This window comes from Pholcus phalangioides, unplaced genomic scaffold (genome assembly GCF_987345545.1).
Source record: "Pholcus phalangioides strain wild (caught in Gottingen) unplaced genomic scaffold, Ppha-v1.0 ptg000007l_1, whole genome shotgun sequence".
NCBI lineage: Eukaryota > Metazoa > Arthropoda > Arachnida > Araneae > Pholcidae > Pholcus > Pholcus phalangioides.
The window spans coordinates 38,152,652-38,178,862 of NW_028301600.1; the positions used below are offsets into that span (position 1 = coordinate 38,152,652).

A 26,211-nucleotide genomic window follows, 5' to 3' on the forward strand; every position below is an offset into this window, starting at 1 on the left:
CATGGGTAACACGGCGTATGACACTTTACTGGCGGCTGGTTAGTCTTAGAGACATACCCAAGTAGAAAAAGTATCCAAATCACGTGTCCAACTCAGATATGTCATTCATTTTGTAAGGGGTTGTATAGCTATAAAATAAAAACAACAACTTTTTACACCGTCCTCGTGTGCCAAAGAACCCAATTAAGAAGTTGTTGCTCTGTCTTTCCCGATGCCAACTAAAGTAATTTCACGTTTCTAAGTGCAATATTCACCGAGATATGCAAATTCGAAAAATTGAGAAAATTTGGGAAAAACAGCATTAAATGAGGGTAAAATGGTTTCCCCTCATTCAATGCTGTTTCTGTCCAACTTTCTTCGAATATCTCAGTGAAAATTTGAACTTAGACAGGTTGAATTTTTTTGTCGGAGACCAGGAAACAAAACTTTCCAATTGGGTTTTGGGGCACAGGGTGTCCGCATAAAAAGTTAACATTTTTATTTTAATAACTATGTAACCCCTGGCAACATGAATCAAATATCTGAGTAATACACATTATTCGGGTACTTTTTCCAACTGGAAGTATGCCTCTAGGACCAATGGTTCGCCAGTAAAATGCCGTATACCCCGTTACCTATGCGCCCTGTATATGAAATATAGTACGGACTGTTATGTGTAATATTGTTGTGTTTAAGCCAACACGCACGTTGCTTCGTTCGCCTGCGAGAGAGCGGTCACATTATGAACCAAAAAGCCACTTGAAGGTAGCTTGTCATCCAACGAAATATCAGATTTTGACCGTATCGAAATTGAAGTCAACAAACTGATAATTTTCTTATTTGAAAATCTGATTATTTATATTTTCCGATGGGCTTGAAATCCTGTTAATGAATCATTATTATGTTCACACGAACAGTTTTGTCACTGCGTACATGATTTCTCTGGAATGAACGGTTCAAACAAATATTTAAAAAATTTTCACATGTATTTTAGTTCATTTTTTTAAATTCATAGCAGGGCTACAACATGAACCTATATCCTTGATACATGTATTATTGTTGAAAACGATGTGGAAGGTTGAACTTTTCAATTGGGATTCATTTGTGTATCTACTCCCTCATTGCTACTTTTATCCACATGAAGAGAATAAAATTAATAAAACAGCTTGCTACCATTTTTTGCGATTTTTATCATTATAAGAATGCGTATTTTGGAAGCTACAACTAACATTTCTCAATGAAACCATAATCATTTACACACAAAAAATAATTAATTTGGAAATAATAAAAATTTTATCCAGTACAGTAACTTGACATTGTAACACGACTAAAGACATTGTGCCGTCTTCAAAGCGTAGAGTTTACATTGATTAAAAATTTTTTTTTTTAATTGGACTGACACAACACATAAAACATAAACAATAAACTTCACAAAAAGTAGCATTACGATGATACAGACACTTTGTGACCCCAAGGGATTTATTCTATTTTTACTGTATTCTATTATGTTTATTTTGCTTTTTCGTTATTTTCATAAATTAAAAATTAATCAAATTAAATTCAAAAATATTTATACTTCAGACAATTTTTGAATAATTATCTTCCAATGGGAAAACGGGGGGGGGGGGGGGGAGTATAAAATTATTCATGTTCGCAAGGGGGCCACAGGAATGAGAAATGGTTGAAAGGGGACCATGGACAAAAAAAGTTTGAGAACCACTGATCTATAATTATATTTGAAAGTCTAGACATTTATTCCATTATTTCGGAATGGTGTTGTGATAGAGATGTATTTGTGATGTACGACTGTCTTAATAATTTCGGGGACTCTCCATCGGTCTCTTGCGAGGCTGCTTCGGCCACTTGAGATCTGGAACTGGGCCGCAGTAACACAAATGAGGTGGAACTGCATCTCGAAGGCCGCTCAAATGCTCTGATCTGTAAATGTGCCGCGGGTCACTTAAGTGATCTGTAAACGTGCCGTGAGCTTTTGAGTGATCTGGAACTGTGCCGCGGGTTACTCAAGTCACCTGGGAATGTGCCACGGAACCCGGGATAGTGAGACGGTCATGCGTAGAACCCCCATAAGAAGGAAGCTCGCTGAACTCTGACCCAGGGTGGGTGCGGACCCACAGTCAGGGGCGTAACCAGAAATTTCGTTCGGGGGAGGGGACTAAAGTTATAGAACAATATATTGGGCCATCTTTTTCCCTTTTTTCGGTCATTTTCTCACATTTCGGGGGAGGGGACCAGACCCCCAAGTTTCCCCCTATGGGCGGAGATACGGGGGGCGTGGGGGGCATTGCCCCCCCCCCCCCCAGCGTCAAAGGTGAAGTCGACTGATCTAATGTATATATGTATATATGAGCTAACATCATCATCATCGTGCCCCCCCCAGCAATAATGACCTTGCCCCCCCCAGACTTCCAAGTCAATCGCCGCCTATGCCCCTTCCCCCCTACGCCCTTGCCCACAGTGATGTGCGGGGCGGGGCGATTTATTGTGTGGGTTCATTGGATCGTTCCGTATTTTACACAGACTTATTTTTCTTAAATACTTCGGCTCTTGAGAGGGGAATGTGTGATCATCTCTTCTCTCCCCCCCCCCCCCCTCTGGATCCGTGCCTGGCGAAGGGTAACAGATCTTACGAAATTTTTGTTCATTATAAATTTAGTTTTGACACAACTCAATTCCATAAGTAGAAAGAGTCTCTCTTCTTTGTGAAGGTAGGGCTCTGGGTAAGACGAAGGGGAGCTACGAAAGGAAAACATTATCCAAACGGGGCCATGGGCTAAAAAGGGTAGAGAACCACGGCTATAGGTAGTTTTTTTCAATAGACTAGTGTTACGGGTATTAGTAAGCAAGTGACCACATGATGATGTTGTAAAAAAATAATTTTCCTCAGTAATCGTTTATGTTCTCCTGTCTGTTGAAAATAGTAATTAGAGTCCGGAAGTTCAAACAAATGCCATAAATGCCTTTCTTTCCTATTTTCAAACTTTTGTAAAAAACGACTTTTTTGAATTTTTCCTGCTATAAATGCTTATTTTAACATTGTTTTAAATTTATTTGTGTATTTCAGAGGCCATATTCTGCAGAAGTTGGATATTTTGAGCAGTGAGAACTTCAGAAAAATTACTCTTTTTAAAATCTCCAACTGTTAGCATTAATTATTATTATCACACAGGAAGCCCCTCTACCTTCCAATCCCATTTTAAGTGGTCACATGCCCCCCGGATGCAGAGGTGTATGCAGTTGGGAGCATAGAGAGCTCAGCCTCCTAGTTCTTTCACTCAACTTTTTTCACACCAATTTCATTTCATGCTCCTAAATAATCTGAATAAATTAGATCAGTGCGCGTATTTTAACCCCTTCACGGTCAAGGACTTAATATTGCGTCCAAACGCCAGTGGAATAAATTCAATCTGGCTGACTCTTTCTTCGACCTCCTTTTTCTTGATCGCGAAAGTTTATTGTATCCCTGCGGAAAAAGTTGTGTGCATGTTACCCCTCCTGTTCTCCCACCACCACAGTGATATCTCAACGAGATAACGAGCAACTGAGATAACAATGGTGATGGTTCTCCTCAGCTTTATCCCCCCCAGTTCTCCATGGCATCCCCTCCCACACACGCACATATAATGTGTGTGTGTGTATCTTTCTCAGAACTAATCCTTCTATTATATATTGTACATAGAAGTGAGAAAGAGAACATAAAAAAGGAAAGAAAAAACTACAAAACAAGTTAGTAGGTGAAGGCGAAAAAAGCAAGGCACTCTCTGTACTATACTCTGCCATTGCCATTATACTCTCTTGAGCCGGGTTTTCCTAGAAGCAGGTTTCTACAATGCGTGCAGCGTGAAAACTCTGATTGGTCAAAAAAATCTGAATTTCAAGTTTTTTACCAATCAGCGTTTTCGCGCTGCACAAGGCGCAGAAATTCTACTCCTAGGAAAACCCGGCTTTATCCAATAAATCTCTGTACTATTCCTGTCCACCCTATTTCTTTTCTTTTTTTCTTTTTTTTAACGTGGAACAAGGCTTCTATATTTACCGCCTGTACGTCTAAGGCTGGTATTACACTATAAAAGTTTTGTAAAAGTGCTTTTATAAAATTTGAAAAATATAGCCAATAAACTCATTGGTTGCATTTGCTCGAATGTAACCTATGAGCTTTATTGGTTGGATTTTTTAAGTTTTATAAAAGGAATTTTATCAAAATTTTATAGTGTAATACCGGCCTAAGGGCGGTATTCATCCCGACATGGTTTAAACCATAGTTTCCCAACCTTTTTTGTCCCATCTCGCCCCCCTTCTTTAGAAATTTGTTTCTCCCATCTCCCCAACGTAATCTAACCCATAGGATCCTATGTTATACCCGTATCTTCTACCGCCCCCCCCCCGGAACATTCCATTGTCCCCCAGGGGGCGTTAATGCCCACGTTGGGAATCACTGGTTTAACCTAGTCAAAATTTTTGGATAAGAGATCGACACGAATTGATTAAATTCAGGTTTTTAACCAATCAATGTTGATCTCTTATCCAAAAATTGTGACTACAGTTTAAACCATGTCGGTGAATACGGCCCTAAGGCTGAGATCCCACCAAAGTTTTTCGCCGCTGGTCGATCTGCCGCGAGATAAGGAATTTCGGGTGGAAGCAGAACTTCCCAGAGATAGAAGGCCTCCGCACTCAGCTTGTGACGTCAGTAAGCAGTCCATTTTCCCTCAGAATATTCAGGGAAAAAAATTCCCTGCTCGTGCTAGTATCATCGTTGTGAGGAAAAGAAATGATCGGGTTCAGAATTGGCGATTTCTATGCCCCACATCCAATCACTACGCGGTATTTGTGAGCCAATCAGGAAGATTGGAGAGGCCTTTTATCTCTAGGAGGTTATGGTGGAATACCCATCGCTATTTTTTGTCGTATGTTTTTGTTTTTTTTTGGTGAAGGGTCACGACATCCCGGGGTTGGCTGAATTATTTTGCGCCAAATCGAATGAGAAAAGCGATATATGTCACTGGAAGGAAACCCTGAATTCTTCTGTCTTTGTTGCGATACAATCTTTCTCCTTGTCTACATAAAATATAAATATATCTTATATACAACACTTCATTTCCCCAGTATGGTACATAATAATGATGAACAAATCCATCTCCGGATAATTAGTGAATTTGTACTGATGAACATGGAGAAGTGTGGCAACAAAGTATTAAAGAAATTCTTCATAACTCATTTATTATTTTTCCTCGAAAAATTACTGGAAGCCGTTTTTGTTGACTCGAGATCTATTGATGACACAAAGGGAACATAATGTGCTTCTTACTAAATCTGTAGGTTATACTGTATATGCATTTAAATAATTAAAATAGCTACGAAAGAGAAACCACGGTAGATATAAAATTTATGTCTGACAGTAATGCTTCTTCTACCAATTCATTAAAAATTCCGCAGAGGAATGTGGACAAGTGGATCCCGCTCCTTACGTTTTTCAAAAAACCGTCATAAAAAAAAGCTGTAAGCGGAAAAACGATTTAAACGGGAATCTGAATGAGAATTAGTGGAGTTGGGACCCCGAAAATAAGTTGTACTAAGCGGGAAAAAGTTCTAACTGGGAACGTTATAAGCAGGCTCGACTGTATTTGCTTGAAGGTGATCAATAAAATCATACTGATCTTTTTGAATAGCCTTTTACTTCGAGTTAGCAAACTTTCATGCTTTCAGTATTCCCTGCGAATGGGTATTTATACTATAAATATCACAATCACATTTAAGGTCTTTCATTACTTTAGTAGTTTTTCTATAAGTAGTAATTATTTTCTTAACTGAAAGACCCATCACGTACCACCAATTGGAACTACTGAAATGACCAATTAAAAGTGTGGTAGTGACCTGCGGAAAACGCGGAATGGATAAAAATGCTAACTAAAACCGTGGAATTTACTTTGTTTCAGAGCATGGACGAATTAGCTGCTTTCATGCGAAAAGTGAAATCAAGCACGTATTATCCACCACCTCGTGCCGATGTTTGTGTAGACGTCAAAGACGACAATGACGATGTCTTTGATGAAGAGTGTAATCGTGATGCTGTCACTCAGACAACTCCCGTTGTCCCTCTTAGCCGAAGGTATATGTCTTCCGAATTATCTTATTAATTGTTATATTTTCTCATTTCTTTGCACGTATTCAAGAAACTGACATGTTTCATATTTTTTTATTAATAGTTCGAGCTTTACATGGGTGACCGAATGCGACTGCAGTGACTGGGATTCATCCAACGCTCAAAGCGGATCTGAAGGAAGTCCGTTAGCTTTCTCGAATTCAATTTCTGACCACAAAGCTGCTCCATCGTCTTCATCTCTGTCATTAAGCACCGACGACGAAGGTTTTGAAGCTCCACAAAACTCATATTGCAGTAGTTTATACCTTTCAGCTTGTTCTGATGCCAGTGATTCTTCTGCGGAAGGATTTGGGAAAAGAATGACGTCCGACGATAGTGGCTCGAATAATACTAAAGACAGCACTCTTTACGATAGTGTCACCGCTGGACAAAGTGTTAAATCCTTATCAAGTGCGGGAACACTCATGGATATAGCTGAAGAATGTCCGTTCAATGAAACCGTTTCGTTGTTTTCGGCGACAAGTAGCCAGTCGGATAGTCCCGGAGCTGAACAAGCAGCATCTTTTCCATCCACTCTTAAGTCTATCGGCAAAAGCCGTTCAACTGACGACGGAACCAGACCAAATCAACCCATCGAAGCTAATGTGTTGATAGTGAACGAATTGAACGTCAAGTCTGTGTCTGCGCCAGTTCTGCGTCAAAAGCGACCACAAATTCAGAATTTCGAGGTTTCATCGTCCAGTGAATCTTCACCTCCATCTATTGAAAGAATGAAGGAACTGAAATTTATAAAATTTCAGGTATGTTTAAAATATTTTGATATTTTGTGCATGCACGTGAAATTCCATTTGATAATGAAGAATAATTTATGTGTATACTGAATTAAGTGTAATTTGGTGAATCAGGAGATACACTTTTCCCATAGACAATGAAACATTGCAAAACTGGAAAGCCATGTTATGAAAGAAACCTCCTATTTTATAACCTCCGGATATAACAAGTGAAATTTTGGTCCCCTCTCACAGGATGACCTTTCATTAGATCGGATGTTGCGAAACTCCGGATAACAAGAGCCGACATTTCGCTTTTTGAAGCTCGCTATTACGGACTATGACTATAAAAAACGATACTGACATTAGTAAAAAATAAAATTACTGTTAAATTTGTTAACAAAATTAAAGGGACCGAAAATTTGGTTTTCACTGTATCCCATCTAATAAGAAAACATTTTGTGGGATGAATCCAAATTCTTATGTTATATCCGGTGGTTCGATATAAGTCGCGTTCGCTATAGCGGGTTGGTTCAACTGTAATAAAAATTTAAGAAAAAGAATGTTGATACGTTTCTGTTGAGTACTTATTCAGGTACATAGGATTTGGATTTTATCAATTAATTTTGACAGCAATCTAGAAGGGGACATGTCGGATTGATGAAACTCTACTGTATACATACAGTCACGCTTCGAAGTAACGTCACCCCGGAATAAAAATGACTTCATAACATGAATGACCTAATAACGAATAAGCCCAACTTGCTAATTATTCTGCCGGAACTTTTGAAAACTGGCGTTATAAGCTGGGTGACTATCTATTAAAAAATTATTGACGTTTCACCGAGATCTGAATGTATATTGTCACCTAACAATGTTCCACCCTGTATAGTTGCACATGTTCTTTGAGCCAATAAAACCAAAATCCAATCGAATGTTGCGCATGCTTTAATTCGGCTCAGCCCCGTACCACTAAGGGGCCCGTGATACAATATCCAGGGTCGTAAGCAGGATTGACCTTTAGAGGAAGCACAAAAATTTTCTTCCCGAGAAATTTTGAGTTACCACCCTTCAAAAAGCATTTAAATTAACAGAAATTTGTTAAAATAGCATATAAAAGGTATTTTATTTCGATATTTTAATTACCGAATGTTACCGATATTTTTTTTTTTTTATCGAAGTATTAATTTTTTTTTCCAAATTTTTGGTTGGCTTGGGGGCGGACATAGGCCCCCCTATGTCCCCTCCTGCATACCCCGCATGGTCAGTGCATTTCTTCTAGAACGTACTACAGTCCATTCGCGGTAAGTCGAACTCCGCTAACTCGAATATCTGTGTAAGTCGAAGTTTTCACTCAGCCCCAGAATTTTTTCCGTATTTTAGTGTTGAAATTTTCCTTTGGCTCGAAGTTTTTCCCTTCAAGTCGAAGTTTTCAAGAATGAGAGAAATTTAAAAAATAGCATTTAGCTATATATATATTTATATATATAGTATGCATCAAAGAGAAAATTAAAATTAACAAATCAGCTTTCAATGAAAACTATTTCAAAAACAGATTTGAATGAAAAATTTCAGAAGTTAGAGTATCGCGCCACAAAAGGCTGCTTTATACACATAACCTAAAATTGAATATTATGAAAAGGTGAAAGATGAGAAGTTATTGAAAAATTGTAAAAATGAAGAATATGGATCAATAAGGAGGTCGTTCTCAAGGGGAGGAACCCCCCCACATTGCTCCAAACTGCAAAAATGTTTCTAATGATGGTAAGCCTAATGGGCAAAAAATTACCATCAGTTCCCCCGACATTTTTGCGAGAAACAAGCTTTGGAAGTCAAACAGCAAAAATGACAAAATATAATAAGAATCAAAATATGAAATAACAAATGAATTAAAAACACAAAATATACATACACAAAGTGTGTTAAAAATTGAAAAATGAGAAAACTTGAAAAAAACATACCAAGAGTAAGAATATTTTTAGAGCATGCCGCCTGAACTGACTATTAGAAGTGCTTGGGTGAAATTTTGATTTCACCCAAGCACAAATTTTGATTTCTTCCATTGAAAGAAGCTCAAAAAACAGAGAGACGGTTAAAAATCACTGTATTTTTGGACAAAAAATATAATCTTGTATACAGTTTATTTATAACTAGTTTCATTTATACGAGTATCATGTATGCGACCGTTTCCATATCACAGTATGCACGTTTCCAGTTTATTCCTAAATATTCCCATTCAATAGTAAAATACATATGATTAAATTAGAGTAACTTTTCCAGTAGTTTGGCATGTTTTAGTACTATATTGGTAAGTATATACAGCACTGTAATTTTAATAAATCTTTCTTTTCCAAATTCTGGAATCGTAATTTCCTATAACTCGAAGTTTTTTGTCAGCCGCTGCACATTCGACTTATCGAGATTTGACTGTATATCAGAGTTATTTGTTAATGGCCTTTAAATATTAAATTACAGTATTCTGAAAGCTCAAAATAATTTAATGTTTAGATGGCAAATTTATTGTGATCATTGTGTTTATAGTAGTAAAATGCATTTTCTTATCCACACTTTAAAGTTTTGACACTTTGAAATATTTAAAAATGTTTTTTTTTCCTATTATTTATGTGTAGCCATCTAGTCCGTACAGAGCTTACTCAGCAAAGGAACTGAATGGTAAGTCCCCATTCTTATTTTCGCCTCAGGTGGTTTCAGATCTAATCATGTGAATCACAGCGACGTATCGTAATTTTTTTTTGAACATACAATATCAATTTTAATACTAGTTTGGACATCGATTTCGATAAATAATAATATATATATATTTCAAAAAAATAATTAAATAAAAATCATCTGATTATTATCTATTCTTATCTCTATTATTATTATTATTTAAGTAAACAATCAATGTGACTTACAAATACAAATACAAATACAACAATTACTTATACCGCAATAAACGGGATAAAATGTACAAAATTTACCTTGCCGTGTCTTGAAGGGGTATTATGCACATTTACGGTAAATGTGATAAATGTGGCTGTTATGCATAATAGCCGAGCATTTTGGTAAGTTTCATAAATTTCCCTAAATTTATCACTTTTACCGGCGATTATGCATAGTACGCAAGTGTCGTTGGTAAATTTAATGAGTCCTAGAAAAATTATCACTTTTACCGGCGATTATGCATAGTACCTAAGCTCGTATCGTTGGTAAACATGATAAATCGTAGTATATGATATACTATACATGAAAATTCATACATGTATTGTATCATTATATTTGGGGTACGATCGTAAAATTTGTTATCATCATATCGGGGTGTGACTATATTCATCACACATACTAGACCCATTTGGAATTTTTTTCATGTTTATCAATTTCACCAATTACACCAGGGTATTATGCATAATCACAGACAAAGGAGATAAATTTCAGGAATTTATCAAATTTGCCAACGACGCTTGGGTATTATGCATATTCGCCGGTAGAAGTGATAAATTTATCAAATTTACCAAGACGATTGGTAAGTATACATAATAACCAGTTATCATGTATAATAGCCAATTTATCACGTTTACCGTAACAAATATACTTTTTTCGTTACTGTTGATCAGGGGTCTTCAACCTTTTCGGAATCACGAGCACCGTCTATGCCTATAATCAGAAGAAGAGCACCCAAACGGCAACCCATACTCAAGCTCAAACTAGCATAATGCTTATCCATAAGTACAACTTTAAATCAATACTGTACGAATAAAAAATCGAATCAATGCAGGAAAACCTCTCTTTGATAATGAATTTTATACAAAATTCCATGAGATCAACTGATAATTTTTCGTCTTTTGTGCCTAGCAACGCTTGCAAGTACCCGAATATATTTGCAACTTAGCGGGGGAAAAGTAATCGAAAAGTTATCCTAAGGAATTCGCATTTGAACTCGAATTTTTTGCTCTAAATTTTTTTCTAACAACTTTATTATGAATCTAAAGACTTTCTCATAGATTAAGTTCGTTATTTCTTTTGTTTACTTTGAATATTCAATCTGCTAAAAGGTCACTCACACTACGAACTTCATCCGACAAACGAGATTTGATTATGTAATCAAGGTTTTTGCGAGAACAGTTGTTGCCAGGAGGCTTTTTTTCACACTATTTTTTTTACGTTGGAGTTATTATTTGATGAATTGAACAATGACTAGAAATCTTCGTGTTAACGCACTTTATTATAATTGCAACTAAATGCAAAAATTTCTGAAATCGTTTTTTCTTTCTCTTTGATCATTGACCAATCCCTTAACGCATCTATAATCTTTTGATCTAAGTAAAAGAAGCATACAAAATGGGCTTATGATGTTCTTAAACATAACTCTCCACGCTTATTACACGATATGCTATTCGGATTTTGAGAAATAGCAATATCGCAATCATTCTCAATGAATATAAGAAGTAATCGATACCGGTAGTTAAATTTCATCTTTGAAAGCGTAAATGTCATTAAGAATGGTATAGTACTTCAAACTCGACACGTTACGTCTCACGCACTTACGCATTTAATTACTCTCCGATATTGAATGTTTTCCACGTTTATTTTCAATCGTCACTTTTTATAAAAAATTCTGGGAAAATATAATAAACACAATATCCCTTTGTACAAATCTCTCCATAGAAACTTGGCATCTTCTATTACACTGATCTAGTACCTTAACGTAACGTAATTACACACCTGAGTATCATCTGCTACTTAACACCTTATTGGATTTTGGCTGTAGTCTTGAGATTTCGAGTAGATTATTTCGGAAAACTCAGATATGTATATTTTTTTACGCTTTTCTCAGTTTTTGAAGTTTTAATTTCGTCATCTTTTGAGAAAGTTGGTGTTTTGTGCATTTTCACTCGCTTGGCTGACCGTAAAAAATGTACAGAATTAGAAATATAGATTGGAATCTGTAAGATTTGATGAAAGAAGATTCATGTCGTATTTGGTGTTATACGGATCTAATCTGACACTTGTAGTCACAAGATAAAACACGTTGAAAGCTTAACAATTTATTAATATATATTGAGAAAGAAGTATAACGAGAAAAAAGACATGTTCACATTTCGGCGGTACAAGTCCAATTGACGTTTTTACACTTCCGCACAAGAAGCGTGGGGGGGGGGGGGTGCTCCATCTATACGGACAAGAACGCACTACAGTACTCCCTCTCCAGTCGAAGACGAAACATTTAAAAAAATGTTTGTTGAATGTGATGAGAGGTTGGTACTGGTCTCACACTGGATAAATGGTTTCTACTCCAAATGCACTCCAAACTGACACACCCAGGTAGAAAACAATGTCTCAGCTGTAGTTTCGGTGGTTTGAATAGACAGCGGTATCGCTTCGGTTCATGGTGTGTACCGATCAACGCATGTCAAGAGATACGAATATCCTTTAGAGCAGCGGTTCTCAACCGGTGCTCCACGGAGCCCTTGGGGCTCCTTGTGCAGTCTCCAGGGGCTCCGCGGCCGCTCGAGGAAAACTTAAAAAAAAAGTAACATTTAAAAAAAAATAATAATAAATATTTTTTAATAGTAAAAATACATCAGCAACTTTGATAAATTATGAAAAAATTTGCCTACGGGACTCCGCGAGTCAAAAAAGGTCGAGAACCGCTGCTTTAGAGGGAGGTAAGGATCGACAATGTCCAGGTGAACGTGTGCAAAGCGCGAATCAGGAACTTCGAAAGAGCCTAAAGGAGACTTGGTATATTTGATAACCTTAGGCTTCTGGCAAGTGATGCAAGTGCGACAACAATATTTGCAGTCTTTCGCAATCGATTTCCAAATAAATCGTTTGCGTATCATACCTAGAGTAACTTTTATCCCAGGATGGGACAGATTATGCATAGAGTCGAATGCTGGGTGTCTCATTGAAACAGGGACATACAGGCGTATATCGTCAGTGGGCACATCGCAGTAGATTTTAACACCGGAGATATCAAAGCATTTTAGCTGAAAAGCCCTGTTTCACTTTGCCACGTAAGTGCCTATGCCAATTCAGCATAATCTATTGCACAAGGATTTCACAAATTCTTGAGAAAGCATCAGTAACAACGTTATTATCCCCAGGCAAATATCTCAAATCCGTCGAAAACTAACTGATATATTCACGATCTCTAAGTTATCGGGAAGGACATTCATCATTGCATTGTTTGAAAGCGTATTTGAAAAGATGATGATCACTGAAAAGTATGAAGTTGCGTCCCTCCAAAATATGCTTGAAATGAACAGCTGAATATATTGCTAAAAGCTCTGTCATATGTACTGCACTTTTTTCAGTCGATCTGAGCTTGCCTGAAAAAAATGACAATGGTTGGATTTTGCTTCCTATTTGCTGTTGAAGTATTAACGCCCGTATTAACGTCGATGACAAATAGGCGACTATGGAGAAGGCTTTCATCGGCTGTCGCCGAAACAGACGATCCCACTAGTTTTCCTGAAACTGACATGGAGGAATACATTTATGAGCTTCTTCCATTTATGAGCTTCTTCTCCAAACTGCTCATGATACCAGCAATGCCTTCCGTTTTCAAAGCATTTCCGAATTTATTTCGGTTATGAGATTGAAATCGTTTGCGATAACAGCGGGATCGCCCAGAACAGTGGTGCGCAAACTTTTTGAAGCGCCCCCCCCCCCTTTGACCAAAACATTTATTGGCGACCCCTACATATGCTGACCATATGTCCTGCAATCCCCCCCCCCCCGACATGAGCTGATCGTAGGTCCCGGTTTTCCGGGACATTCTGATTTTTTCTGTCAGCAAACGTGCTGTCCCGAAAGCTCTTTTCGGAACGCTTGTTCCTATTTTAATTAGGCGATATTGACTCCCAAAAAAAAAAGTTCAGTTTTTTAAATATCTATAAATATTTACTTTGTTTTTGATGTACTTAGTGTCCCTTATGCAAAATGGAAGTGTAGCGAGGTCTACGATCTTTGATTTTCGTATACAGGGTGATTAAGAAAGAATCATCCAATTTCAAAATGATTCTACACTTGAAATCGACCATTAAAAAAATGTTCATTAAACGTAGACACATTTGCCCCCATATATTCACATATTACTTATTATTTATTCTATTCTGTGTTTTTAATTTCCAAGAAATATACAATTTTGAAATCGGGTCATTCTCCCACGTTCTTTTTTTGCAAGGACATTGCACATTCATGATTCTAGAATGACGAAGTCAATATATTGATTATTGTAAGTAGAATAAGTAGAATTTGATAAATTCACATTGTATGATACATGGTACGTGTAATTAGCTCAGCTGAATAAAGGCATTCTTTAGTTCCCACATATTTTTAAATAAAAATGAATTTATTATATGGAAGTTTTTATTTTGGGGAATCTCTCGGGGGTGGGGGGTCACGATCCACGGTTTGCTCACCACTGGTCTAGAAGATCGTGAAAACCTTTCATCTTGTACATATACGGCAGCTAATAAGGTAAATAACACATCTAAAATGCTCACCTTTTGTTTGAATACTTTTTTTATGTTTCTATCACCAACGGTTCGAAAGATAAAGGGTGTATAAGGCCATGTCTTTACACCCTGTACACAATTTACTGTAAATACCATTGAAAACATTGTCGAGGGAGCAGCTAGACAGGGCTGTCACGGGGGGGGGGGGCTCTTGGCGCATAGGATTATACATTAAAAATACTCAAGAAATTACGGAGAATTCGTGGGTGACCACAAAAATTTTCATTATAAACTGTCAGAGAAGCAGAAAGTCTTCAATAATCCCCATACTTGCGGGTATTTGAATAAAATATTCTGTATTGCATTCAAATACAATACGTATAGAATATTGTGAAATCATTGTTCTCTATATGCATCTATTTTTTTTTTCTCTTCTTGTTTTTCTTTCCGCTCAAACTGCCATTCACGCTTTTTTTTATGAATTTCCAAACTAATTTGAATTACAGAATTTTAAACTTGGGTGCTGTTACACACAGCACAATGATTAAACCCCTCTCTTCGCCATTTCTTGTTCTTGCCGTTGAAAGTGGAATTTGCAGCTGGCCATCGATCAAAGGTTAACGGGGAAATGCCTGAGAACGGAGAGAGAAGAGGGTTCGTGTTCCCCCTCATCGACCCTTAGCTGCCCCCTGCGGTTTCGATCAGGAATACTACGTTTTTCGTTTCGGTCGGGAATAAGACGACACGGCCTCATGACCTTGCCCGACAATTAACATCAATTCTTGCCAGGCTTATAAAGGGCTCTGGTGCGTTGCGTATCCCAGGGTCCTACGATGCTGTTGAGATGGTCCTGGACCTAAAATTTTCAGACGTCCCGTATATACAATATTCACGCATAGGGAGAGGGGTGGATTGTATATCAATTAGTTATTGAAAGAGTATAAAAAAAACCATTTCATTCATGTATAGTAAAAGCGAAAATAATATGGAAAATGATTTTAAAAACATTTGGTATATGTGAGTATTTCATCGATTTTAATATCTGTTTTTTAATTTATAATATAAAAAAATTCACAAGTTTTTTGTTTAAGAAACGTCATTGACCTCCCGGAAGTGAATATACCTAAATAGTTGAGTTGTGGTTTTGTGTCACTCACAGCTGTTACCACGGCACGATTCCGAGGCGCATCTAAGTTTGCCGTCTCGAGACAAATTGGTCTGACGTTAGTATTTGTCGTTTCAGTGGTTATTACAGTCACATCAACTGTGCTATCGTTGTATAAATATTTACATGCCTAAGCGTAAAACGTATGATGCAGCATGCTTGCTTTTAAAATTGCTCCGTGTCCGTTGCACTTTTGCTTTGTTGCATCGTCTACACGAAATAGAACAGAGTTAAAAATGAAAAAAATGGAACTTGAAATAGTTTTTCTCTATAAGTATATGGCCATTGTAAAAAAAAAATTAGTGGCAATAGGAATGAAATACGTTTCTGCCCACATTCGATACTTTTTTATTAACGTGTGTATATACTTTATTTCATGTCTTTACTGTAAACACTTATACTGTGATTGAAGAGGAAGAATTTAATCCATTCACTTGATTATTAGCTCAATAATATCTGCTTCAACCACTTCAGATACGAAAGCGTCGTGATTAAAAAGCAACTTTCTCGCGTCCTTCTTTCTTAGTTCGAGTGATACCCGTTTCTCTTCACGTTACTCACTTCTTTTGAAAGCATCGTCTAGAAAACAAGATTTCTAAGATATCGAGAAATCCAATCTTGCGAGTCAGATTCTTGAGAAGAAGAGAAACGTTCACAACACATCTAGATGTATTTGCTTCAGTCATTCTAAGTAACATTGATTTCACATTTGGGTATTTCCTTTTCCTGGTACACTTCCTATTGAACTTTTCTCTTGCACTCCGTGGCTTCAAGTGTGATATTACTATATTTATCCCCTACTATTTGTTGAATTTCAAAAACGGAAACTGGAACAAATTATTTTCGAATACACTAGAACCCTGCTAATCCGGAAACCCGCTTAATCCGAACGGCTCTTGAAAAAAAAAAAAGATGACGTGCATGAGAAAGTTGAAAAATATGAACAACAGAAAAAAACAAACGCTCACACATAAAGCCTGCATTGTAACACGTTGCATTTCACACATAGACAACGAATACATGAATTACATAGTTGTATTGAAAAATCTTCAGTTTTCACTTGAAGAAGCGACATATTGCTAGCGGATGATACATTTTTTAGTCATCGTCTCAGAAACATTGTGTTTACACTGGTTGCATTATCATGCTGCTCCACGTATGGAAAAGCCGTTTCAAGAGCTACCACAGCTTCTCTGGATGAGGCTTTTGTCATAATCTAACCCAATGGTTCTCACACTTTTGCTATTTGTGGCTTCCCTGCTATGACAACGTTTATTCGTGATGCCCAAGAATAGTCTCAGAAAGAACCACTCCAGAGTACTAAATAGGCAATCATAATGCTCGAAGCTCACCGCGATGCCCTTGACAAAGGTTGGTGATGTCTCTAGGAGAAACGACGCAGGCTTTAAGAACCACTGATCTAACCCATCGCTTGACGATGAATCGTTGCCAGTTGAAACTTCGGAGACGATTTCTGTATCCGTAAAAATTTGATGATCAAATTCCATGTTTCTGAGCGCAATATTAGTCAAAATGTTTGATTTTAAAAATTCACTGAAAATGAGAGAAATAGAAGATATATTAAGGGACAAAGTTGAGAAAAAACAAGTGGTCATTTTCATATAATCGCTCATATCTCGCGAAATAGAGGTCAGATTGGAATGAAAATTAATTCTGTTGGGTTTTTGACTATGCCGATTCGAATGAAGTAAAAATTAATGTATGCTTCTATTCACACAAATTTTTAAAATATGTTTTAATAATTCATAACTCATATTTAAAAAAAAACCAAATTCAAAATGAGTAACAAAATTATGTTTGGCCCGTTAGAATCTATCATGTAAAATAAAAATTAATGAGATACCTATATTATTTCAGCAATTATGCTTAAAAATAAGATGTTTCTGTTCAACCTTACGTCACTCGTTTTTAAATAATTTATATTTCACTAACTGTTCGTTCGAAATTGATGAAATTTGGTATTTCGGCATTTCTTGAGATTCTAAATCCATATGGAAGGAAAAAACTATTGAACTTTCAAAAGTTGGATCTTGTTTCAACATCTAGACGACCCCTTAAGAAAAAATTAACTTGGTACACTTATGGAAGATCGTACACTTATGGAATGCTACCTTTCTTTTTTTTTTACAACAAATACAACCCAAGATATCGCCAACACACAGTGTGTGTGTGTGTGTGTGTGTGTGTGTGTGTGTGTGTGTGTGTGTGTGTGTGTGTGTGTGTGTGTGTGTGTGTGTTTGCATATATACCAAATGGGACCCGATTTGAATGATAAGCTACTTTAAAAGTTCGTCAGAGCAGGGAAAATGCCCGAAATGAGCGAAAAACTGTCGGGCAACAATGGTTTGTGTTCCTCAATAGTCACTTTCGGAACGTTTACTTTGGTTACTGTAGCTCCCTAGCAATGCGTTTCAGACGTTGTACATGCCTTTACAATGGTTTGTCACTTCTTTATAACGCTGCCAGTATATTTGTAATTATTTATGCCTTTATAGTGGTTTGCCACTTTTTCAATCCTCCCAGTCATAGACGTACGCGGAATTTTCTCAATGGGGGGGGGGGGGGGGGGTTTGAATTTTTTTTTTTTCTTCTCGGGGGGGGTTTACATTTTTTCCTGCAAAATAATACTATCATCTCGGCTTGGCCAATACCTTCTAAAGCATGCCTTCTGCTCTAGAAGGTATTGGCTCCCAGTAATGAGGTTTTTTAAATAGACGTCAGAATCATCATCAGCATCACTTTGAGGGTCAGGGAAAGGATGATCCCCCATAGAAATCAGTGTTAAAATTGCCGATTCTACTGTAGAAATTTCGTGGGATTAATAACTAGCGCCCCTTAAAAAAGGAAAAAATATATTTTCATTTCTACGTTTCTTTAAATCTAGATTTGTTTATTTCATGAGTCGGGCAGGAAGTCGCCATATTGGTTAACTTGAACATGGTTTACATGTCCTTCAAAGAAAGAGGAAGATATCACGTGATCCAAAAAGTCTCGTTAAAAAACCCGGACAGCGCCGGGTATTATAGCTATTTTATTATAATTTTCTTCTTATTCTACTTTTCACAATGTCGGATATAAAGGACTAAAGTACAAAAGGATGTTTAGAGGTATCGCGAGTTCAATACCCGATTCGTCTCCTCGGTGAGTATAAAAAAAAGAAAAATGTCTAACACCGCCGTTCGGAATCGGCACTAAATTGTAGATCCCCGTCTAATTATCCCTCAAGAAATGACTGTAGTGTGACAAAAATGATCAAATGATCCACTGTTATTTCACGCATATAATCTTATAGTCAAATACCGACAAATTCGGTTGTAATCATACCTTTAACACCTATAATAAAATAATTAATAAAACGACACATTTTTCGTCGCTTTTGGTTCCGTTTCTATGGCGTTCTTGTAAGAAATTCTTAGAATATAGCTCATCGCATTGAGGGAATGTTTGTCTATTGTTCTATTGATACCTATCGTTGATAAAAGATTTATTGCATGTTGGACTCTCCGACGTGCTCAATGCTCATTGACATGACCCATACCCGGGACATTCACTTATCTTACAGTAATTTTGCTCTTTCTGACTCGTTTTAGAAAAATGTCCTGTTTTTTCGAAGAAGATGTAGTTTAGTTCATAATCTTTAAGGGAATCGGGGATGTGAATGTAATTTGCATAATTTATAAATTATACAGGGTGATTCTAAATTCATGGGACAAACTTTAAGAGGTGACAAACTTTATACGACTCCTAAACAAGCATTTTTGGTCATAAAATGTGTGGTCAAATCGCAATGGAAAGGCGGTAGAGGGTTTTTGTTGAGAGTGCACAACAGCACTTCACCAAATGCAAATATCATATTTTTCTGACGGATTCACTGCAATAAGTGCAATCAACCATTCGAGGGTGCAAAGTATTGTAGTGTGGTAGGCCTTCTCATAGTGCAACCTGGGTAACGCAAATTCTACCACAAGCCATTATATCGCTTGATCATTGTTTGGCGCAGCATAACCTTGATGGTCCGTGCATCAATAAAACACAAGCCTCAATTTGATCCGAAGGTGCATATGCGCCCCCGAATGGTTGATAGCAGATATCGCAGCAAATCCGTTTGAAAAATATATTTGTTTTTGATGAAATGCTGTTGAGCGCTCTCTAAAAACACCCTCTACCGGCCTTGGTATTGCGATTCGATCGCACATTCTATGATCAAAAATGCTTGTTTAAGAGTCTTATATCACCTCTTAAAGTTCATCCCATGGATTTAGAATCACCCTGTATTATGATATAAATATTTATCTCCCATATTTTCGGTGAAATACATTTTAATTTACAGTAGACATGCCGTAGCACTGTATTTCTCACCAAGAAAATTTTATAATTTTATAGCAATACCGTATGTGGCAATTTAGCCGACAGTTTGAAGCATTTTTGTGCGAAAATTGATGTCCCTTATTTTTATCGATAAAATGTGGTCATCCTATTCATGTTGAAATAACTTCATGCACAGTATGTGACTGCATCTGGTTATATGTTTTGTCAAAAGAGGTTTTGACAAAACAAAATCTCGGTTATAACGACAAAATTTTGAAGAATTTTCGATGTCATTATAACCGAGTTTGAATGTATACTCCTTTTTTCTCACATATAATCACTATAGTCAAGCTCAGGATCACGCTCTTTATCAATCAATAAACGTCTAATGAATAAAGTAAGAAAAGAAATGTTTTTTCATCAACTTCTCATCTCTCTCATTTCTATACCATTGCAAGTAATAAATATATTCTATATCTAAGGAATTTATCACCAATGCGTATGCAACGCCATGAAAAGAAAAAAAATATTGTTTTTATTTCATGTATAACTTATTATATCCGCGATAAAATTTATTTCAATTAACAAAAAATGTTGTCAAGATAATCACGAAACGATACTTTCACAACAATAATATTATCTACTGCGAATTTTGAGCACTTAATTGAAACATTTATATTAATCGATGTATGATGATTTTTGTGCGAGTCAAAGAATTGTGAATTTTTTAAAGAAATTATTCTCTATTTTTCTCAAGTATTTAGTTTCTTTCTCACCTAATCTAAATCATTTTTTGCCCTATTTAAAAATATATACAGGGTGTTACCTTGAAGTGGCGACAAACTCACGGGGGTGATATTAGGCATCAAGCGGAAGAAAAACTGTCATAGAACATGGTATCAGAAACTACGTTTAGTCGATGAAAATCACAAAAATTTTCATGAAGGATGTGACGTCGAGTGGGGAAAGAAGCCAATAATAAGTAGGAAAAAACATTTATTTGACAGCATAGCCTGTAGTGTACAAAATAAAGTACAGGGTGGGCAAAAAGTCCGTAAAAACTTTAAAAATGAATAAAAACCAGAAAAATGAATCAAAATAAAAAACGGTGTGCAGGGTTAGCATCGCTAGGTCAAAGGAATTTTTTAAGACAGGAAAAAAACTAAGAAAAAACAGCCGATAGGTGGCGCTGGTACGAGTGACTGCGGTGGAAATATGCAAATGAGACGGGGTTATAAGAACTTGCGTCCTAACCCACAACCACTTCACCGTTGTAAACCGTATATGTGGACCTGCTGCAATCTGCCGTTGGATTTGTGACTCGCCTGCAATGTGTTATCCCCTGTGGTGGTGTTCATGTGGAATACATACTGCTGTAATAAATGATTTGGAGTCATTCTGTTCGTTATTTGCGTATCTTTTCTTTGACTTGTGTACGTCAGTGCCACCTATCGGCTGTTTTTGAGTTTTTTCCTCGTCTTAAAAAAATTACCGTGACCTTAGCGACGCTAACCCTGCAAACCGTTTTTTATTTCGGTTATTTTTCCGGTTTTTATGAATTTTCAAAGTTTCTACGGACTTTTTGCCCACCCTGTACTTTATTTTGCACACCATAGGCTGGGTTGTAATCACAAGATGTCAAATAAATGTTTTTTCTACTTATTGGCCTTTTCGAGACATCATAACCCGTCATAAGTATTTTTAAGATTTTCACCGACTAAACGGGGTTTGCGATACCATGTTCTATGACAGTTTTTGTTCCTCTTGATGCCTAATAATATCACCCCTCCGAGTTTTTCGACACTTCAAGGCAACACCCTGTATATGCAGGGTGATTATAATTAAAGTTCCGTACTCTGTGTGATCAGTTTTTCTCAAAAACTACTCATCTGAATAGAGCCAAATTTTCAGGGGATCTTAATGAGACCATTAGAGATTTATGCAATAAAAATAGTTAAATTTTTTGGCCACCAGCCGAATAAGTGGCACTTTTTATTGACTTTATCTTTTCCCCATGGCCCATATAGCGTATATACCAAGTTTCAATGGAATACCTCCATCAGAATGGGCGCTTCATAGGTCTGAGTAATGTCAATATACTGACGGGTGCTGCATAGGTCTAAACAGTATCAGTATACTGAAACTACTCAGACTTATATAGCGCTCGTTCTGGTGGGCGTACTACATTGAAACTTGGTATATGCGTTGTATGGGCCATGGGGAAAAAAGAAATCCAATATAAAAGCGCCACTTATTCACCTGGTTGTCAAAAATTGGACTATTTTTTATAGCATAAATCTTTCTCCTATGGTCTCATTAAGATATCCTGAAATTTTCGCTGTATTCGAATGAGTGGTTTTGAGAAAACTGCTCAGAGAGAGAGAGAGAAGTACACGGGAACTTTTTAATTCTAATCACCCTGTATATATTTTGTCTAAAAACTGTTTCACATTTGAATTGATTTTTTTTTTTAAATCTTCGGATCGTCACGCATCTAAATATAGGAGAGGAACTGTAGGAGAGACATTTTTATACATATAATTTTATGAATAACGCTATATCGTTGCTTTATTTAAAAAAAAAATGTGGAATTGCTATATCTCATGCGATGCAGATAAATATGATTCATAGGCAACGATGCATCAAGTTCATTCACTGGAAACCTCCGAATAGACACTATATGCTCTGTTTAGTAGGTGAAACCATTGTTCAAACATGAATAACGCTTCACTAAAATAACAATGATACTCCGGTGTAGTTTAGTCAACTTTATAGTACAATCCAGATATATATGATGTAATAATAGTATCAGGTATAATAATGGGTAATTATAATACGCACCAGTGATCGAGTCGACTTATGCGTGAGGATGATTCCATTCGTTTCTTCCAGATTTTTGGATTGTTTCCAAAATATTTTTCAATATATTTATGTATCTTTCCATACCTAAAAGAAAAATTCATATTTCATTGGATGTTTTAACTAAATAAACACCGTATTTTATTTAATTAAACTGTGTCTGAAAAAAAGCAAAAAAAAATTTTTTTTTCCTTACTGACTCTGAGAGAAAATAAATTGTTTTCTGAGGAATTTTTTACACAGAAAAACACAGAAAGTAATAATTTTATTTTTTAATAAAAAATTCCTTTTTTTTCTGTTTCATATACACATTATTATTTTTTCATTAAATTCATTTTTTCCGTTGATCTCAGAGAAAAAATTTTTTTCCTTAAAAAAACGAAAAGTATTAAAATAATTTCTTTTTGTTAGAAAATTATTTTTAGACACCCCTTTCGTCCTCCTATTAGTTATGTTTGTTTAATGGGCATGAAGCAATCGATCGCTGAAATGAATGTTTTTATTCTTGGATTTAAAACACGTGAAATATGTGATTAAAATTGAGTCATTCTCTCTCATTTTTAAATGTTGTAACTTTCTTTCCGGTATATTTTTATACGATAGCGTTGGATTTTTCGTTACAAAATTTTATTTTGATATTAAATTCTATGGAACATTTTTGAAGAGTTTTGTGAGAAAAAATGACTTGGATTTCCTTTCGGGGAGATTTCTGATTCGCTGTTCTATTATTTTTCTTGTTGTTCATAGGCGCAGATATTCTGCGCTTTTGCTCCGGAACGTGCACGTGTCTCTACCTTTCTCACATTTGTCTCATTGCGCAAGCGTTCTTCTGAAATACAAGGTTTCCTTTGCTCCGTCTTAGGGGTATTCCGCACTCCAACAGTTACTTGATAAATGTCCATGAAACGATGAACATAGTTATGCAAAACTTTAAGGAAATCGTTTCATCTCTGATCTAGACTTTTTTCTGATATTTATACTTATTCTTGTCAGTAGTATAAACAAGTAAATACGTATTGAGAAGTTTTCCAACTTTACGATAGTTTTTCTCTAGGAAAGTCTCTTTGTTTTTAGTTTGTGTTCAGATTTTTATTTCCTATATTTTTAGAATATATACTGTCATATCTTTTCTTTCTGTGCCATTGTCCGCAAAAAAGGACTAATCCTTCAGTGATATTCTCTGTGAACCAGCATTATACGTATTTGGGTCAGTGGATCTCTGTTTCGGATCTTTCGTGGATCAAATTTTTAGGTTATTATTATTCTTTATGATGTTTAATAGCTATATGAGTATGTTGCTGAGAGATATCTGTTATTTTTTCGATAGTTTATATTTTCTTTTCGACATGGGCGTTGCCATGATTTGGCTTTGTCTTTCAAAGACAATTCGAAATAATTAGTGTTGAATTTGTGTCGTAAATTTTTGAAAAATCACAATTTCTGTATGCATCGTGGTTTATGTATGTTTTCAGCATCGCGATGGGCATAGCGAATCGTTTCTCAAAATCTCTAGATTTCAACCTGTTGGTTCCAATTTTTTTTACAGACTTGGTTTTCATTACTGAAGTAATCTTTTGAAGATAGCATATATATTTGATTGAATTTGAAATATTCTCTGAAGTTGTGAACTTGTTGTTAGTTTTCATTGGATTTTATAGTCTCAAAATGGTTGATGATTCGTCGAGATCATCTTCGGTATCATGGATGGCGGGTGCGTTCGCTGCGATCATGAATAAGAAGTTCGTTCGAAGTTTTAGCGAACGACTCGCCGGTAGCCGCAGGAGGCACCACACAGCACCACGTGTCGAGAAATGGTGGTCACGTTTGCGAAGCAAAAAACTTACAGGTAATATTTTTATTTTTGTATAAACGTTTTCTCCATACCGAGTAGAGTTTTCAACTCGAAGTATCGATTCCTATTCACACACTGGAATTCATTTGAAAAAGTTAATTTTATTTCAAAACTAAGTTTCAAAATCTTCAATTGGAGCACTAAATCTTATTTTTCTGCATAATACCCCAACCTTATACATAGAGTATTATTTTATTTCCATAACCAGAGCCGTAACTAGGATTTTCGCCGCCCGGGGCAAACGTGATTTTGCCGCCCCCCCCCCAAATGTTGCTACCCGGGGCAGTTGCCCCCTCTGCCTCCCCCTAGTTCCGACCCTGCCATAACTATGATGAGAATATTGAATTTTCTAAATTGTTTAATAATGCCATGACTGATCTTCGATCTTCTTATGATATATTTCATCCTTGGTTCTTTTAATAACATAAAACATATTTATATAACATCATAACATACTTAATCCAGTATAACGTTTCCCATATTTGAACTTACTTTCCCAATACAAAAAAAAATTTAAATCCACTTTGAAAATTCTTTTTCCCTTATTTTTCAAGTTCGATTCAAAAGCTCAACTGTATTCAAAATACAGAAGATAAAGATAAATTTTTGAGGAAAATATTTTTGAGATTCAAAGAATCTTAAAGCTTGTTATATCTTGGATACTTTCTTTATTCTTCACAGATGGATCTTTCTTTTGGGAAATCTTGTTATTTTTTGTGTTTTTCCCAGCTAAAAAGAAAAACTAAAAAAGAAGCATCATATTAAAATTTCAATAAAAATATAAGAAAAATATTTTAGTTTCTCATATAAACACTCGATTTTCAAAACTATGTTTCTTCATAGTTTAAGAAATCATATGAAATAGTAACAAATATGAAATCGGAGTTTTTATATCCAATTACCAAAAGTGAAATTGATCTTTTATGCTTGGTATTGGTAGATTTTTTTTTGTTTTGTGATTTTTGTTTTTAGAAAATCCATTTTTTTTCAAGAAATATCTTATAATGTTTCTTTTGTAGTTATTTTTTTATCAATATATACTGTTCTTGATTTTAATTATAGCTTTGAATGCCCCCATTATAATGCACAGCAGTTATCTTAAAATGTTTATTTCTCGTCAGAGTTTGTGAGTGAAAAATTTTGAGCTGTTGAGTGTTAAAATGACACAGATGGAATTTATTCATTTCGTATTCAAACTCTATTGTTAGCTTTTTAAACCCATAAATATGCAATTTTTGGTTTAATTAATTCTGATTATACCTGTATTTTTTCACTACATATTTGTTTATTTTAATAAGTATCATTTACTGATATGAACAACTAATCGAAATAGATTATTTCTGTGTATTATAGCGCAATGAGAAATTGCAATCGGAATATATATTATGTATATTGTATTTATATAATTAGATTTTTTTATTGACAAATACACATATCATAGATTTTATGCATGTTAAGTGCGTCTAATGACAACAGTAAATATCTATTAAAATCTAATAAATCAACAACTTAAATTTATACTTGGTATTACTGGAAGAAATTGATATTTCTTATATTGTATTTTTTTTCTATTAATCGTTCAAATACCATCAACGGCTTTCTTTCTGAAATCCTTTAAGAATGCTTCACCTTACTGAGATAAGAGCACCGTTCTTATTATCATTAAACGCAAG

At 35.8% G+C, this 26,211-nt stretch overlaps 1 protein-coding gene across 1 annotated transcript in view; it reads left to right on the plus strand.

The window, feature by feature from the left end:
- Positions 1 to 26,211, plus strand: part of cv-c (RhoGTPase activating protein) — a 222,300-nt gene that overhangs the window by 91,596 nt on the left and 104,493 nt on the right. The window contains exons 4-6 of the mRNA XM_089233140.1: positions 5,934 to 6,106; positions 6,204 to 6,900; positions 9,501 to 9,543. Coding sequence (XP_089089266.1) covers positions 5,934 to 6,106; positions 6,204 to 6,900; positions 9,501 to 9,543 — 913 coding nt within the window. The remainder of the gene's footprint in view (positions 1 to 5,933; positions 6,107 to 6,203; positions 6,901 to 9,500; positions 9,544 to 26,211) is intronic.